Here is an 18,181-nt window from a genome sequence, read left to right on the forward strand (position 1 = left end):
TGCATCACCTCCTGTAATCCCCACCCCTCCATGGAAGGCAAACGAAATGCCCCATGCCGTGGATGAGAAGACTGAGGTCTACAACCTGCTGGGCGTCACAAGCTAGGATTTAATCCAGATCTTTCATTCTGAAGTTTTCATTGCGGTGCAGCACAGCTTCGCCCTCCATTCAGTGCCAAGTGTGTTCCACGTAGAAACTGATACTGTACCTTGCACACCAGGCAGCGTGATCCTCCCTTGCGGTAGGAGAAACCCGGTCTCAGAGCAGACAGCAAATGCTTGAAGCCCCGCAGAGAGTGAGAGATGCAGCTGGAACATGAGCCTGGGTCTGAGCCCAGGCCAGGGCTGCTGCTGCTCTTGCTGCCATCTCCCGTGATCTGAATGGGGACTGCAGAGCCTCTCCCAGTAGTTCCGGACGTTTTGCCTTTTGAAATTGTAACGTGTCAGAGCCTGGGATGTGACACTGTGGGAGCCCCTGGCCTTGCCAGTGGGTGTCACCGGACCCACCCTGCTTGTCAGTGTTCAGGAGGATGCGGAGTCTCCCTGGCTGCTTGTGGTCCTGCAGGTGCGGCTGTGTGTGATCCAGCCCCTCCCGTGTCCTCAGTCGTGGGCCGGGAGTAGGTGCCGCAGCTGTTTGGAAATCCCCTTTGGCTCCCAGTGTCCTGACCGCATGGGGGAGGGGTGGCTGTTGTGCCATTGATTCCTTCCTTCTTAGCTGGGGGTGGCAGCTTGGAAAACATTCAGCTGTTGACAATTCAGCTTATGTACACTTTAGCCGGGGCTTGTGGGTGAGTCAGAAGGGCCCGCTCCCCGCCTGTGTCCTGGGAGACAGCAGGGAAGTCAGCTGTATGGTAATGGCTGCCAGCGCGGGAGGAGCCACCCTCCCAACAGATGCCCGAGCCCAGATGCTGAGGACCCGGGGCGCAGGCCTGCCCTCCAGTCCTGTATCCCAGGCTCCACCAGGTCACCGGGCAGCGACACCGCAGCCTCTGCAGGGACCCCCGGTGGACTCGGCCTCACCCTCCAGTGACAACAGAGCTCACCGCTCTCCCAGCAACGTGGGCCCCAAGGGATCCTCTGCACTGCTGTTTGCTCCTGAGGAGGCTGGGCTGCGGGGCAGGGGCGATGGCGTCCCCAGGAGAGCCACAGCCTGCCGCGCGTCCTCCGGGCCAGGTGCGTGTCCGAGCCGTGTCCTTGCAGGACTGGAAAATTACAAGCATTTGGCACTGGTTGGCCCTGCCTTCTGGTGCACAGAGGCCTCCCGGGGCGGGAAGCTCGCCCACCCTCAAGAGTGCCCTTTGTGCATGTGGTAGAGGCTCTTGCCTGGCTTCCAAAGTGCACATGCGTGTGGGAACTGTCAGATTCAGGCGCGATCGATGTGTGACTTCAGTGTCAAAGTCCTGTGGGGGAAACGAGCCACATTAAAAGTGGAAGCATTTCAGAACTGGGGAAACGTGGTGTTAGCTGCATGTTAGCACTGCCGGGGAAGTGCGCCCAGGTTCTGATGAGCCAGATGCAGGGGCCTCTCCCGAATAGCTCAGCAGTCCCATTTTTGAAACCAGTCCCTGGGATCATCTCACCTTTCTCACCTCAACCGCTCCCACCACATGTGCCGTCCGGCCTCTGGTTTCAAACGTCCCAGGATGCGGTTTCCGTTCCCTGTCCTCTGTCCTGTGACGGATCCCAGCACGGCCCTTCCTCCCCTGAGCAGCCCACCCAGGGGACCTGAGGCACTGAGTTCTGCCACAGTGTGACCTTGGGTGAGTCACCAGGTTGCTTCATCTGGAAAATTGAGCTGTTCACGGTCCTCTGTGAACTGTGAGTGCCACCCCACCGCCCAGCACACTTGACCTCCCGAAATCTGGGAGGAAAGCAGTGCTTATCTGAGGCAGGTGATTCACAGGAAGGTGTGAATGACTGCAAGTGTGTTTTAAAGAGGGTTGTTAACCAAATGAGCCTCTAATTAGTGGGCTCAGTCAGTCCCAGGGTAGAGCTGGAGCTGGCCAGCCCCCTTCCTCCCCTCCCCTGCGGAGCCAGTGGGGGAAGGTGTCAACAGTTGGCACTCATGATGTCTCATGCCCACCCCTCAGTTTTCAGGTGGCCCTAATTTCTTTGGGGTCCCAAGTGGCCCCCAGACCTTCCACAGGGGCTGGGCATTCTGCCCTCAGTCCAGCCTGCTGCTTCCACTAGGTGCGCTCTGCCACCTGGGCGTGCTGCTGTTGGCGTCCTGGATACGGTTTCACCGGCATCACTTGCAGGTGCTCGCTCAGGCTGTCTTCAGAGCAAGCAGTTCTTCACCCTCCCTGCCCACAAGGCGGGGCCTGCTCAGTGGAGGCACCGTGAGGTGACCAGCACCACAGGGCCTAGAGACAGGGCTCTGTGTTCTTTTTTTTTTTAGGATCTATTTATTTATTTGAAAGAGTTACAAAGAGGCGGCGGTGTGGGGGTGGTACTCCATCTGCCAGCTCACTCCTCTAATGGCCACAACAGCCAGAGCTGGGCTGATCTGAAGCCTGGAGGCGGGAGCCTCTTCCGAGTCTCCCATGTGGGCTTGGGCCATCCTCTGCTGCCTTCCCAGGTCATAGCAGAGCTGGGCTGGAAGTGGAGCAGCCAGGACTCGAAACGGTGTCCACATGGAGTGTTGGCACTGTAGGCAGTGGCTTTACCCGCTACACCACAGTGCTGGCCCCTGCTCTGTTCTTTAGGTGGCCTCGTTTGCCCATTTGTTGAGCGGAAGTTGCCACAAGAGAATGATCCATGGTGGCGATTCACTGCCTTCACCAGCTCTGCTTTGCTTCCACTGCCGTCTGCGGAGCTGGGTAGAAGATTCCTGTCCAGAGAACACAGCAGCAGTGACCCGCCCAGGGCTGGAAGGAGGCGCCCGTCCGACCCAGGTCTTCAGGGCTTTGTCAAGGGTGGATGGGAGTGAGTGCCACGCCATCAGAAATGGCCATTTCAGATGTGGTGAGAAACCGTGTCCCAGCAAACCTGGTGGTTTTTGTCCTCAGACATGGTTCCAGAGTGGCCAGATTTTGCATTGCCAGGACCAGCGTACCCCCTGACTTCAGTGCTGCTCACTCACGTTCCACCTGCTCCTGAGGGCAGGACTGTTCTTCTAGAAGCCTTTTTGCTTCTGCCCTGCCACGTTGTCTGGTTCTAGCATAGCTGTTTGAGAGGGCACAGGGCATCTGCTCAGCTCCAGTCTTCCATGGCAGACTTAGTGCTGTGTGTCCGCTCTGTTAAGGAAATCCCCACTGAAACAGGGAGCGGTGGCCTAAGAGTATCTTATTCCTTTTTTATAGACAGGTATCCAGAAGCGTCCCTCCTGTAGGCAGGCACCAGCCTGGCTGCTCTCAAATCATCGTAGCCTTAGAAAGCAATTTGCGAATCTCGGCTGGTGCCAAGTTGCTTGTTTTGATACCAGGGAGACGTGCAGTTTTTCTGTTGACAGGGAAGGCTGAGACCATGGTTCCCGTACACTCCAGCTGAACAGACCTCAGGCATCAATGTCACCATGTCTTGGATATTGGATTAGTTCCTAAAAATACAGAACCGGGGGCAGGCGTCTGGCACAGCAGTGGAGCTGCCACTGGGGATGCTGACATCCTATATCAGAGTGCCTTGGTTCAATCTTGGCTCCACTTTACACTCCAGCTTGCTGCTAGTGTGCTCCCTGGGAGGCAGCAGAGGGATGGCTCAAGTACCTGGGTCCCTGTCACCCATGTGGGAGACCCAGATTGAGTTCCAGGCTCCTGGCTTCGGCCTGGCCCAGCCCAGCCCTGGCTGTTGCAGATATCTGGGGAGTGAACCGGCAGATAGGAGATCTCTGCCTTTCAGGTAAATGAAATACACTGTCTAAAAATCAGAAAGGTACAGAGGTGAGTTATAGCCTCCCTGCCCAGAGGAATCTGCTGTGCTCATCAGAGTGACCAGTCCCAAAGCAGATAATTTCACGAACAGGAGCTTGTAGAGGGGCCACTGGCCGGTCTTTTCAGTTTGTTCTGAGTAAAGGAAGTTTGCCGGAGGCTGTGAATAAGCCTGGACTGAGAAGCCTGGAGGAGGACACGTGGATGCCGTGCGACGCCCCGGCACACGCTGGCTTGTTCACTCGGATCCGAATGCTTGGCCCTTGCAGCTTCGGTTAAAGGCAAGATCCTGCTCCCCACCCTCAGAAACTCGGCCTCAGTTCCCTCCCCCAGTCTGCACTCCCAGCACCCAGCCTGTGAGCCTCTGGTTCAGGTAATGACTGTCTGACTGTCTGGAGGCATTTGAGACCTGTGGGAATCCCTGGCAGCACTCAGAGCCTGCAGACTGGTGGAGGGAACTGAGCAAAGAACTGAATTCCGAAGATAGGGGCTTTCTTTGTCTCTTTGATCTGGCCTCAACCAGCAGGGCAGGTTTCTGCAAGTTCACTGTTAAGCTGCTTTCCCCCAAGCAGGCCGCAAAGCAGTCTGGGAGAGCGGGAAGCAGATTAAATTAATCTCAGCGTGCTGAGCGTGGCAGGGGGTGGGATTGTGTTTGGTTGCTCCAGAAATAGCCCAAACTCCTTTGTTACTAAAGCAGATGATGAGTGCAAAGCAGAAAAGCTGCGAACGCGCTAGTCACCAGACAGACACCCTCCTCGCCCTTCCCGCATGCTGTCTCCTGAGGTTACGGAAAGCGACTGTTTCCAGTGTCGTGGCGAAAGGTTTATTTGTGTTCTCTCTATCTGATCCTTTTTGAAAAACTCTGCCTCTGAAGGCTTTGCTCCCCAGTGTCAGGCATTGGCTCTGGAGCCTCTGGCCGGTGAATCTGTGCGTCCTCTCGAGTGTTTGGCACAAGGAAGGAATCCGTCCTCAAGAGTGACCCCCGTCTGGCAGTGTGCGTTAATAGGCACCGATCTGAGAGGGGGAAGGAAGAGGCGGGGAGCCAGCACAGAGCCCATAAAAGGCCACGAGGTATCTGCAGCTGGTGGGTGATGAGTGCTGGTGGCAGGTGGCAGGTGGGGGTGGGCCCAGAGTTTCATGGAGGAATTAGGACCTGAGGACAGAGCTCACTTCCCTCTGCCTATGTTTTCAGGGGTGTTTGAATAAAAGTCTTCCAACCAGATCTCTTAAAACAACAACAACAACAACAACTATATTTGGTATTTTTTTTATTATTGTCTGGGTACCTGATGTTAAAAGATGCAGGTGAAGAAGACCTAGGATAACGATGAACTTGCAACTTTGTATATAACACATAGTTGAAAGAGCAAGAGGGGGTTTGGCTGAAGGAGAGAGCTGGTATGAGGTCATGAGTGGCTTTCCTGCTGTTCCTCATCTCACTTGGTGCCCGCAGTGTTGCTGTGAGGTAGGTACTAGCATCCTTATTTTATAGCCCGTGACGCTGTGGCTCAGTGAGAGACGATGACTTGCCCATAATTCACTCAGTGACGGAGACCAGTGTCTAAGCCAGGTCTAAGCCTGTGTTTTTGCCCATTATACAAATCCAGTTGGCCTTGTTCTCTATGATCTTAAGGAACAGAACCAAGATAATTGGGTAGAAATTAACAGGAAGACAGATTTTTGGCTCAAAGGAAGAACTTTCTAATTGGGTTGCCCAAGGTGGGAGCAAACTACTAAAGACGCAGTGGGTTCCTTTGTCACTCGGAGGTATTCAAACAGATGCCAGAAAATCGCTGGATGGGTTCAGTGCACCCGGCTTTCCAGTCCCGTGGTCCCGCTGTCTGTAGTTCATTAAATTATCAGGGCACGTTTCCACTCGGTCCTAATGAGAAGGATATAGCCACCATCTAAAAATAAAATTTTAGCTTTCATACTATACTAAGATTTGTATTTTAATGACAGTTATTCATGTACATAAACTATATTTGTCTTTGCATATTTAAAATATTTTAGGTAACAGAGGAAAATATAATTATGCAAATGCATACTTAAAAATTTTAAATATTAAAATAGAGAAATCTGATTTAATTGTGTGATTAACTCAGTCCTCCTAGCTATTTATAGATTATAAAGGAAAGATTTCCCTTTTTCAGTTTTGAAACACCTTTGCAGTTTAGAAAGACTGATTCCAAAAAAAGGAGAACTTTTTCCATCTCTGCAGAAAAGATGAAACTGTTAAATAATTGTTTTTTCAAGGGAATATAGACATCTCAGCTTTCCTAACTTGCTGGTGTGACAAGCAAACACAAAACACCTCATCAGTGCCATCTCTTGGTTGGTGGCTGCTTAGCTCAGAGGCATTATTGTGCTGATGGCCTGCTGGAGCAGCCCTTTATCTCATTAGACAGAGTTTATTCCAATTTACTGAGCCCCAGCACTTCTGGTGAGAAAATGAGCCTAAGGGACTGAGACCTGTTGCGACCCAGTCATGAACCTTCCCTGTTTTGATTTCTCCCTACTATACAACCAGGCACTGTGGATTCTTGTTCCCTGGTGGTAGTTCCAATCTTTAATATGAAATAAGAGCATCTTCATAGAAAGCTTTGTGCAAAAATTACTTCAGTTGTCAATGTACTGAAATCAAAGTGCATATTCCACACACACACACACACACACACACACACACGCTGGGTTAGGCTTAGTAACAAGGCTTGTTGCAGCACAAACATGGCTACTGCTTTGTTTGCTCCCTCCTCCTTCCTGCCTTCCTGAATTGGCACCCTGGCCACAGGCAGGCAGCTCTCGCCATGTTGGGGAGCTGTGCGAGGCCGGGGCTGTGTCCAGGCGGCTCACCATACCTCCTGGAGCGTGCTGTCCGGTCTTGCAGGGGAAAGCTAGCATACTCCTAGGGGAGAGCTCAGGAAAGGGCCACAGAGAAGTGAGGGGGAGAGGGTCTGTGATGTGTGTGGGGCTGAGAACAGCGGGCAGCAGGAGCAGCATGGAAACTCGCAGTCCTGCCTGGCAGCTCCCCGTGGAGAACTGGGATATGCCCAGGTGCAGGTCTGGATGAGTGACCCCAGGTAATCAGCCCCTGGACAGTCAGATCTACACACCAAGTTCCCTTGAATCGACGTCTGGGATTCAGTGCTTTGATAATGCCCAGGGCTCTGAAGTCTGATCCTCCTCCCAGGAGCCTCCCAGGATGCCCTAGGCCCTAAGCAGAGGTCAGCCCCTTGTCCTGGTTGTATGGACATCGCCTTGAGTGCTTGCTTCTCCCTGTAGCTGACCATTACCTTATTTGTCCAAGTTGATGCTGCCCAGGGTTTGAACTCCTCAGAGACACGGCTCTGGCTGCCTGTGCCACGGCCCTCAGCACAGACTGCTGGCTGCCTGGCTGCACCGTGGCAGGAAGGGCGACACTCGCACTTCGTGGTGCAGCCGTGGAACGGTGCCGCCTGCAGATGGGTCGTTGGGGGAGGGGCCCGCCTGGTTGGCATTGCCGTGTGGCGGCACACAAAAAGCCAGGCCCGCCTGCAGTGTGGGCGCTCCTGCCAGGGCCTGGCCCCTGGTCCTGACGGCGCATGCTTTGTTCTGCTCTCCTCCTGCAGAGACAGGGCAGGGCATTGTTCATGCACTGACCGACCTCAGCAGCCCCGGCATGACCTCAGGGAACGGAAACTCTGCCTCCAGCATCGCCGGCACTGCCCCCCAGAATGGTGAGAATAAACCACCACAGGCCATTGTGAAACCCCAAATCCTGACGCATGTTATCGAAGGGTTTGTGATCCAGGAGGGGGCGGAGCCTTTCCCGGTACGGACTACTTCTTTTCCCCTCTTTTTTTTTTTTTAAAGTATATTTTGGATGTGTATTAGAATATTTTTACATTTCCATGTAACATTTCTGAAAATGTAGACAATTTGCTCTTTCTTTGCTAATTCCCTCCCCCCCAAAAGAATGTCAGAGCCGTTTCTTTCTAGAATTGTGTATGTTTGCAAGGTCGTGAAGGGGTCAGGGATCAGTAATAACTGGCAGGGTCCCCAGGTGAGGGGTTTCACACTCAGCTGTGTCCCTGGCTAGTGACCTGTGACTCCTCGGTTAGAAGGAGTTCACTTTGGGTATCTGATGAGAGATGAGAGACTCTGAAATTAGGCCACACTGAGTTGTGAGTGCCAGAGCTTTGGCCAGTTAGGGAGCAGAAAGCCCCTGCACAGAACAGACTTCTTAGGGAAACCAGGAATGGGGTGGGGCTCGGGGTCCCCGCCTGGAGTTCATTTCCTGCAGGCACAGCCTTGCAAGGGGAGTCAGTGTGCTCAGGGAGCGCTCTGGCCAGGGCGTAGTCCACTGTCTGCAGTAGAAACCTAAGCCTGCAGGGAAGCAAGGAGAACCCGGGGTGGCTGGGGACAGCGGGAGCTGGAGGCCAGGCGGTCCCGCCCTGCAGGTGTTGCGAGCCCAGAGGCAGGTGTACAGGAGCTCTCTTCTGACAATTACTTGGCTGCCAGAGTCGCTGCCTTCCTGCGATGCCATCTGCCCTGTGCCCATTCTTGGATCCGTGAGAGGCTTGATGAGTCAGCAGAAGGCTATGAGCATGCGGCTGAACCGCCCCTCTAAATGCCAACGACAAGTCGCCTCTTGTCTGCTTTCCCCCCGGAAGCTGTGCGCCATAGCTGTGCATAGCTCCAGCTCCTGCTTCGGCCCTGCTCTCCTGCAGTAAGGCTGAGGCACCAGCATATTGAAGAGCACCCCAGAGAGGCTGCCTGGACAGAGATCACAAAGGGAGCGCAAAAATGAGGATGCGTGGGGCCGCATTTCCCCAGGGGGCTCAGAGTCAGCTCTCCTAGCTGCCTGTGCCCCTGGCCTGGGCAGGGCAGCGGTGATGTGGGCAAGAGTAGGAAGCCAGCAGAGGGTGTTCATTTCCCTTGTGCACCCCAGCCCCAGCTTTGGGCCCACCTGGCCGGTGTGTGAGCACAAGGCCTGGCGCTTGCTCTGTGCTGTGGCACACCTGATCTGTGCCCTCAGACACCTGGAGGAATAGGTAACTTCCTAGCCTGCCGAGCCCTCGTGGCCCGGGGCGGAAGCCTTGCCTGTACTTGGGTGCCTCGTGAGCTAGACAGCAGAGCAGGGTACGCTGGGATGGTGATGTGGGGGCGGCAGGAGGGGGGCTGGCATCTGCCTGGGTACTTGGTTCATGTGATTGTGATGCGGCTGCGCGGTGAGGGAGCCTCTCCCCCTGACCCTCACGGCCCCTGTGTCGCCTGTCCTCTAGGTGGGACGCTCGTCCCTGCTGGTGGGGAATCTCAAGAAGAAGTATGCCCAGGGGTTCTTGCCTGAGAAGCTTCCCCAGCAGGATCACACCACCACCACGGACTCGGAGATGGAGGAGCCCTATCTGCAAGGTACGCGTCTGACCCGGAGCTGGTGCCGTGCGAACCTTTCCCTCTGTCCCTAGGCAGCAGGGACAGGAGACGTCCAGGGAACACTTTGTCCCCTGCTCCCCAGCCCTGCTGCAGCCACAGGAGTTCAGGAGCCGCACTCCCTAGGGAAGTCACCGGCGAGTTGTGGGAGTGACTGGAGGCAGCACCAGGCACGAGTGCTCTCCTCCTCTTGCCCCAGGAGCCTGCACCAGGAACTGGGGCACCATGGTGGCCAGGCAAGGGCCTGGGCTGTGCAGGGCCCAGCAGCGTAGGCCCTGGGGTCTGCAACCCTGGCCAGCAGCCAGTGAGGTGGGTCACAGTCGTGGGCACAGTTCTAGAAGGTGCGCTGGGACAGCCCACAGAGCAGTCCCTGTGAGCCCCTGCTTCCTCCCAAGGTCAGAAAGGGAAGTCCTTGCACTCACTGTGCGAGGGGCATCACTGCATATGCTTGGGCACTTTGAGAGACAGACAGCCCTTCCGAAACAGGGAGGAAAACACTTTGGCCTCGCCCAGGCTGGACCACTCCTGCCTATCATGTGGAAGGGAACACAGTGAGAGGCAGGATAGAGCAGGGGGCCCTGCGGAGCTGTCACAGACCTCATTCTCCACGCTCACCCGTCTCCATCCTTTTCAGAATCCAAAGAGGAGGGTACTCCCCTCAAGCTCAAGTGTGAGCTCTGTGGCCGGGTGGACTTTGCCTACAAATTCAAGCGTTCCAAGCGCTTCTGCTCCATGGCTTGTGCAAAGAGGTGAGTGACCTCGGCCTCGCTGCCACCCCTCCCTTCCCTTCCCTACTGGGTCTGTGTCCTGCCTTTACAGCCTACCTCCTTCCAGCAGTCACTTCCTGCAGGAGGCCAGAGACAGGACCCAGCCAGCCCCCTGTTTCCTTTTGCAGCCTGGAGCGGCAGCAAGCCAGAGAAACCTGAACCCCTGAGTGCGAGTCAGAGAGAGGCAGAGGGTCCAGGGAAGGACATGTGCTGGCCTCCACGGTCCCTGTGGCACCCATTCTCTGTCCTGCCCTTGGCAGTGTCACCCCTTGGGGTGGGCCTTCCTCTGGAAGCTTAGCCCAAAACCCTGCAGCCCAGTGTTCCGTTGTAAGCTTTCCCACCACTTAGCAGACTGGTGATCAGAGTAAAACCTCTGTCATGTACTGGGGCGTGCCAGGTGCTCTGCACTGCCTCAAAGGCGATCTGCCAGGCAGCTGTCACTGCTGTCCCCTCTGCCCAGGCCAGGACACTAGGGTACAAGGAGACCAGCTAGTCAGTCACAGACTGGGGGTTGGGGCCATCCAACTCTGAAGCCCCGCATGGTTTTTGTGCAATGGCAGAGACCCCGGGCGCCCAGGCGAGAAGGGTGGCCCAGGACTAGGCAGAAGCACTCACCGTGTGCGCTAGAGCTCAGCTGCGCACATGCCTTGTACCCCTCTGGCTGTGCTGGAGGTGGCCAGGGCGCTTCTGTCGGGCTTTGCCAAGCCGCCGTCCGGCAGGACAAGGGACAGCAGTGTTGTGGCACGGGCCTTGTTTGCAGTAGAATGTGTCAGCCCCGAGTGCTCACTGTGATCCAGGCCGGGTCAGGCATTTTCCAGGTGTTCCCTTGTGTTGTGAGACCAGTGGGAGAAAGGGACTGGTTTTCACCCCCAGGTCCTGAGTAGCATGCTGTGCTTCTGCCTGTGACCTGCCCAGAGGCACGCAGCCCATAGTACCTGTGGAGCCAGGTCAGACGGTGCTAGACAGGGTGACTGCTCTCATCCTGCCTGGGACAGCACCTCCTGGGACTGTGCTCACTGCCTCGTCTCCCACAGGTACAACGTGGGGTGCACCAAACGCGTGGGGCTTTTCCACTCCGACCGAAGCAAGCTGCAGAAGGCTGGGACCACGGCCCACAGCCGCCGTCGAGCCAGCAAGGCCAGTCTGCCCACACTCACCAAGGACACCAAGAAGCAGGTGCGCACCCTGTTCCAGCAGTCCCCACCACCTTCCCCTCTGGCCGACTCCTATACACTCTGCTGGGGTCGCTTCTCACGGCCTAGCAGCCAGGCCTCCCCTGGGCCCCTTAATGGGTCCCTGCATTTACACCCAGTTCTGAGGAGGTGCCTCACTCTGCAGTGGCCTTGCCCTGGCGTCACCTTGACTCGTTGAGCCATGGAAGTGGGGTCTCCCCTGTCTGGCCATGTGTAAGACACCCCAAGGTTCTGGGCTCTCTTAGCTGCAAGGCTAGGGGTAGAAGGCAGCTGCCATCCTTCACCTTGTCAGCTTTCTGCCTCCTTGAACATCAGGGCATTGAGTTCTTGAAAGTCTCTGTTGGATCAAGCATGCTCACTCACGAAGCTCGATGTGGCACCAGCCATTTGCCAGGAACTCTTGTATGCCGAGGACAGCAATGCCCTGCAGGAACTCATGGCCTTGGTGAGGCTTCACAGCCGTGTATGCACCAGGCTTCTTGTTGGGATTGATGTTTCCTCCTAAATGTTTTTAAAAATCTGATGAAAACTCTGGCTCAGAACATGTATGCACACACAGTTTTACTTACATGCTGTTCCAAGGGGTTCACAGACCCCTCCTGAAACACATGGAGCCCTGACTCAAAGCCCCCACATGTGGGGTGGCACCGCAGGTTAAGCTGCCTGTGTCTCACATCAGGGTTCCTGGCATCCAGTCCCACCACTGCTTCCAGTCCAGCTTCCTGCTAGTGCTCCTGGGAGGCAGCAGATGATGGCTCCAGTCCTTGGGTTCCTGCCATCCACAAGGGAGATCTGTATGGAGTTGCAGGCTTCTGGCTTTGGCCTAGGCCGGCCCAGGCTGTTGTGGACATTTGGGAAGTAAACCTGTGAATGGAAGATAATCTCCTCCCCTTCAACTCTGCCTTTCAAACACATGAAAATGCATTTTAAAGCTTAAAAAAAAAAAAAAAAAAAAAAAAACCCTCACTCTAGGACACATGCTTGGTTAAAAGGTAGGTGTTGTGGCACTGCAGGTTAGGTCACAGCTTGGGGCGCCTGCAGCCCGTATCAGAGTGCTGCCAGTGTCCTTGGGAAGGCAGATGATGGCCCAAGCACTTGGGTCTCTGTGGCTCACACAGGAGACCGGATGGATTTCCAGGCATTTGGGGAGTGAACCAATGAATAGAAGATTGCTGTGTCTCTCTCCCTCTCTCCGTGTTACTGTGTATTTCTAATTTATAAGTGAATCTGAAAGGGAAAGCAAAAGACACTGGTTAAGATACTTGTTTCCCCTACCAGAGGTCCTGGGTTCAATACTTGCCTCTGGCTCCTGACTCCAGCTTCCTGCCAGTGCATGGTGATGGCTCAGATAATTGGAGTTCCTGCCACCCATCTGAGAGACCTAGATTGCACTCGTTTCCCACCTGGCCTAGCCCCAGCCATTGCAGGCATTTAGGGAGTCAGTGGGAGCAAACTGTCTCTCTCTCTCAAATAATTAAAAATTTAAAAAAAAAACTTAAAAATACATCTACAAGAATAGTAACTGCAGCACAGTGTGGTAGATCCTGCAGGGCTGGGAGGGAGTACCTCTGCTTAGGGTCTGAGAGGACGGCACAGAGACGCGATTGTCTAGGAACTCACAGGTAGCAGTCAGCTGGGCCAGAAGGGGGCAGCCACCTGCCTTAGCCCCTCATGCTGCTAGAGACGCTGTGCCCTTCTTGAAGCCACTGTTTCTGCTCCCAGCCAACAGGCACCGTACCCCTCTCCGTCACTGCCGCTTTGCAGCTAACACACAGCCAGGAGGACTCCAGCCGTTGCTCAGATAACTCAAGCTATGAGGAACCCTTGTCGCCCATCTCAGCCAGCTCCTCCACCTCCCGCCGGCGACAAGGCCAGCGGGACCTGGAGCTCCCTGACATGCACATGCGGGACCTGGTAGGCATGGGACACCACTTCCTTCCCAGCGAGCCCACCAAATGGAACGTAGAAGATGTCTACGAATTCATCCGCTCTCTGCCAGGTAAGGCCCTGGGCGTTCCCTGATGGCCTGCCACCACAAAGGAGGAGAAGGGGTGAGGGACCTGAGCCCCACACCAGGAAGGATTCGGGTTGTGAGCTGGGGTGCAGAGAAGAGTAAGCTGAGATTCCGACCTGGGAGACCCTCAGGCGTCTCAGCACAGACGCAGACGGTGGAGAGCGTTCCTTAGCTGTTGGCATGCTGCCCAACGGGAGAAAGCGGAGCTGAGGTCGCCACTAACCCGTCTCCCTCCTGGCGCAGGCTGGGGGCCGAGTTTGGCGGGAACATGGGAAATCTGCCCTGGAGAACATCAAAATGAAGAAAGTTAGAAGCGAATGACACTCGGGCCTGTGCCAGCTGGGGAGACTGCCGCTTGCGCAGAGGCGGGAGACCCAGAAGGTCGGGGTGCAGCTGGGCACCGCGCTAAGCCCTGTGCAGCAAACGCAGTGGCTTGGAGGGCTGGAGTCTTGAGCTGAAGCGGGAAAGGCACACCTCATGTCATTCCCGATACTTCCAGGGGGACCCAAAGCCTGCACATGGTTGGCCTGCTGGTCTCACCCACCCGGTGAGCAGGCCAGGTGTGGGTGGCGCCCGCCAGCCTGAGTTCCTCCCACTCTGGAGAGTGGTGTTGTGGTTGACAGCACGGACTTGGGAGTTGAACGGAACTGGGTTTAGCTGCTGACTGTCACTGAAGCCACTGTATTGGTTACTGCTTTTTTCCAACTTGTGACAGTGTAGTCTCGGAGAGGGAGGGATTTGGGAGAGGCAGCTCTGCCTCGAAGTCTCTTGTGAGGTTGTAGCTGAGGTGTTGGCCAAGGTTGAGGCCACCCGATGGCTTTCCTGCGGTTGTAGGGTCTTCTCCCAAGGCGCCTCCCTCGTGTGGTTCCAAGTAGGGGCCGGATGTTGGAGGCCTCAGTGGTCTCAGCAAGCATGGCAGGAGCCGTGTGCCCTCTGTGATCCAGCCTAAAGCCACATGCCGTTACCTCTGCACAGGTCACCCTGGGGCCGTGGCTTGAGGACACTCACGAGGTCACGACCACCAGGAGCTGGGTGGGAGGTGGGCTGCCCTAGTACCACTGGCCCCCAGTGATTAGCGTGCCTCCCCTCGCCTATCACAGTGTCAGTTCCAAGCCCAGGACCGCATCCTCTCCCTGAGGCCTGGGCAGAGGTGGACTCCATGAGGCCAGCTCCCCAGGCATGGCTCCTTTCAGTCTGAAGCCCTGAGAACTGGTGCCCTCCCAGGCCCAGAGCATAGCGGGGAGACACAGGATAACCCTTGTAGCTGCACCCACTGAGAAAGGGAAGACCTCGGGAGCACCTGAGAGGCCCCGACCCACACCGGTCTGACGCTGTCCGGGAGGGCACACGTCAGCCTTTGCAGGACTCAATGCTGGGGACGAGCCCGAGTGGTCGGTCCTTTGCTGTGACAGGTGTGCCTGGTCTTCAGGGCCACCGTCTTCTCAGCCTGCGTCGCGTAGTTCCGTCCCCTCTGCCCCCCGCTCCCAGCTCGGGCTGTTTCTGCCAGCGCTGCTCCTGTACATCTCGCACATCCAGTCACGTACTGGCTCCACTCATTAGCCAGAGGCCCACCCCGAGTTGGCTGTACGATGAGCCTTTCTCTCCCTGGGCTGCTGCTCACGCCGAGGACCGTGCTCTCGTTGCTCTTGGGGCTCTTGACCACCGCTCCAGAGAGACGGCCCGTGAGCCTCGGCCGCAAGCCAAGGGGCGGCATTGTGTGCAGCTGGGATGCCTGGGTCGAGTCCTGGCCTCTGCTCCCCCGCTTCCCCGTCCAGCTTCCTGCCAATGTGCACCCTGGGAGCAGTGGGTCCCTGCCACTCATGTGGGAGACCTGGATTGAGTTCCCAGTTCCTAGCTTTGACTTGGCCCAGCCCTAGCTATTGAAGGCATTTGGTAAGTGAACCAACAGATGGAAGATCTCCCTCTCAAAAAAAAAAATTTTTTTTTTTTTAAAAGGAGCAGTTCTCCAAGGTGTCCCCTGAGATCTTTCTGAGGCTCCAGCAGGTTTAAGTCACCCCCTCGGTTTCATCTACAACCTGATTTCCTGACTCTGCCTTGGACTTGCTCTTTGGTTAGAACCCTCCCTTGCTGGTAGCAGCATGTGCCATCTGGAGAGGCTGGGATTTTCCAGACTCCTTGATGTTGGACAAGTTTCCTGTTACCTTCCCTTTCTCCTCTCTCATTTTGCTTCCAAGTAGCCACAAGCAGCCAGGCAACACCTTCAGCATCCTGCCTGGAAACCTCCCAGGCTGGCTCACTGCACTCAGCAGGTGTATTAACCTTGGCACATAACCTGCAGCAGGGTTACTGGATCTCGCTGTCTCGTGAGAACGTCTTCCCACCTCCAGTGGCAGTTCCCTCACCTCCCTCACCTCCTCCGAGCCTCCCGGTGGCATCCTGGTCCTGGGCTGTGAGGCCGCTCAGAGCACCGGGGATGCTCACAGCCTCCTCCAGTGCTGTGCCCTTGTATGTAGGTTTTTGCTTTTTTTTTTTTTTTAAACAGTAGCGCCCCTCTTTGAGGTACCAGAACCTGGGTTAGTTGCCTATTGCTCTGATAGAAATTACTCCAGAACCTTGTGGCTTTAAATGGCCATCACTTGCCACCGCAAGAGTTCTGTGCAACAGGAATTTGGTGGCTGAGCTGAGCTGCTCTGGCCTGGGGCCCCTGTGGGTCTCAGCCAAGACAGCAGCCAGGGCTGTGTGGTGTGAGGTTGGGAGCTGGAGGGCCCACTTCAAGGGGCTCGCTCACATGGCGAGGTGGCCTCTCCAGAGGGCTCAATGTCCTCAAGCCCACGCGGCCAGCCGACTCCAACATAACCTTGGAAACCCCGTGCTGTCACCTCCTCAGCCCCTGTGTGGTCCCCTGGGCCTGCCCTGGTCATGGAGGGGGCTCCGCACCAGAGCATCACGGCCACGCTGGGTCACTCAGGCCCTCTCGCGCTGCAGCCCAACTACAGCAGTGCTGTCCTCCAGGGGCGGGTCCAGGACTGAACTGGATGAGCTCTCTGCCCACGCTAATGGCCCCGTCTTTGGTGCTGCCCGCTCAGGCTGCCAGGAGATAGCGGAGGAGTTCCGGGCCCAGGAGATCGACGGGCAGGCGCTGCTGCTGCTCAAGGAGGACCACCTGATGAGCGCCATGAACATCAAGCTGGGGCCCGCGCTCAAGATCTACGCGCGCATCAGCATGCTCAAGGACTCGTAGGGCGCGGCCCACTCGGCCAGGGCTCCTCCTCCCGCCCGAGCCCAGCCCAGCCAGCCAGCCAGCCAGACATTCCTGAGGGGCCCAGGAAGGGGGCCAGGTGGAGGAAGGGCTCTCCCTAGGGGCGTGGCTGGTGAGGGGGTCTGGGCACCCCCTCCGTGGCTCTCAGGGGCCTTCATTTCTGTGGGAGGGGCAGAGAGGTAGGTGGCGCAGAAGACGGGGCTTACGCTTGTAAATACTGATGGCACTGGCTTCCTCCAAAGTCCCAGTACTCTAGCCCCGCCCTCTTCCCCTCTCCCTGTCCCCATTTTCCAGGGGGCATATGGTCAGGGCTCCCAACCTGAGTTGGGTTACTTCCAAGGGCAGCCAGCAGGCCTGGACAGAGGCCTTGAAAGCCCTTGCCTTTCTTACCCCACTCCCTTCTCCATTGCCAGCTTCTCCCCTTCAGCCTGCTGCCAAGGCGGCCGGGGGTTCTCCCTCACGCCCTCTGCAGGGGGACAGGGAGCAGCGGGCCCAGTTTGGCCACGCCTGCTGGCACAGACGCCTTAACGCTGTGTGTGTGACTGTGTGACTGTGGGAGCCTGGACTGAGAGAGAGGCCAGAGCCGCCCTCTGGCGCCTCCAGGTGTTTTGTAGCAAACAGCCGCTTAGTGCTTTGTCCTGGACTCCACCCAGCCTCAGGATGGGGACAGAGGAGGAGGGCAGCCCTGCTGCGGAGCCCAGAGCAGGAGATGGAGGCTAGACTCGCGCGGGGCCCCCGGAGCCCCTCCCCACACTGTGACGTCCCTGCACTGCCCTGCTGTCACAAACAGCATTAAGGAGGCTGCCGGTGGCCTGGCCTCGTGCCCAGAGGCTGAGCCTCCCAGGCTGCCCGCTGCCCACCCGCGAGTGAGGGGAGGGCGAGCTGCAGCCACTGCTGACGGGAAGCAGGCGGCCTCTGCCCTCCCGCTCCCACACGTCTTCGCTTGGAAACTTCTAGCAGCAGTTTGAGCTACCTAAGGAGGAGGCGGGCGGGAAGGGCATGTCCCATCCCCACGGAAGGCTCCTGGGGGCAGAGGGGGCCTCTCCCAGCAGGGGTGGGCGCCCTCCTCAGCCTGTTCTCTTCCCACCCACACCCCCAGGCAGGGTTGGAAATGAAGGACTTTTTTAACCTTTTGTTTTTGTTTTTTAAAAATAAATCTGTAAAATCTCGTCTCTCTCTGCCTTTCGCCTGTCAGGGCGGAGGGGCGGGTCCCTGGGTTGGGGGTGTCCTACCCGACTGCCTGACCAGATGGCGGCTCCGGTGCTCTCTGCTGGGGCCCAGGTTCCACGGGGGAGCCCACGCCGCCTCTGCTTGTCACACTGCCTCTCAGAGGGAGCATCCAGGAGCCCGCTCCGTGCCATTCCCACCTGGAAGGCATGCTGGGCCAGGCTCTCCCACCCGCCCTCGAGCACCCAGCTCCAGCACCCGTGGGCCTGCGCTGCTTCATTCAGCACTTCCCACGCGTGTTTCAGGTGCTGCCACAGAAAGTGACTACAACCGAGAAGGTGGCCGCTAGCATTGAATAAAGGAGAAAGGACATTCCAGGCCAAAGCTAAGACATCTGTGAGGTACACAGGGCACAGCAGGCCAGCAGGGCTGGTGCTGACCGTGTGCCTCTATGAGCCAAGGCCTGGCTAGAACCCAGCAGGTGTGCCCACCCTGCACCTGCCACGGGGAAGGGCCTCAGTGTTCCTTCCCTTCCCCTAGGT

General features: G+C 56.8%; 1 protein-coding gene across 9 annotated transcripts in view; it reads left to right on the plus strand.

Annotated features, from left to right (window-relative positions):
- PHC2 (polyhomeotic homolog 2) overlaps positions 1-17,641 on the plus strand; it is a 117,985-nt gene extending 100,344 nt beyond the window's left edge. For 4 of the 9 annotated variants that reach the window (XM_070078788.1, XM_070078790.1, XM_070078791.1 and 1 more), the window contains 7 exons: positions 2,706-2,894; positions 7,475-7,677; positions 9,131-9,260; positions 9,913-10,027; positions 11,080-11,221; positions 12,961-13,237; positions 16,300-17,641. In XM_070078788.1, coding sequence (XP_069934889.1) covers positions 2,706-2,894; positions 7,475-7,677; positions 9,131-9,260; positions 9,913-10,027; positions 11,080-11,221; positions 12,961-13,237; positions 16,300-16,454 — 1,211 coding nt within the window. In that variant the 3' untranslated portion in view covers positions 16,455-17,641. Of the gene's footprint in view, positions 1-2,705; positions 2,895-2,929; positions 4,938-7,474; positions 7,678-9,130; positions 9,261-9,912; positions 10,028-11,079; positions 11,222-12,960; positions 13,238-16,299 lie in introns of those variants that run through there. The other 5 variants (XM_017350218.3, XM_008273724.4, XM_051832058.2 and 2 more) reach the window with 2 other exon arrangements.
- Positions 17,642-18,181: the final 540 nt, after the last annotated feature.

Source organism: Oryctolagus cuniculus, chromosome 7, assembly GCF_964237555.1.
Source record: "Oryctolagus cuniculus chromosome 7, mOryCun1.1, whole genome shotgun sequence".
Classification (NCBI taxonomy): Eukaryota; Metazoa; Chordata; class Mammalia; order Lagomorpha; family Leporidae; genus Oryctolagus; species Oryctolagus cuniculus.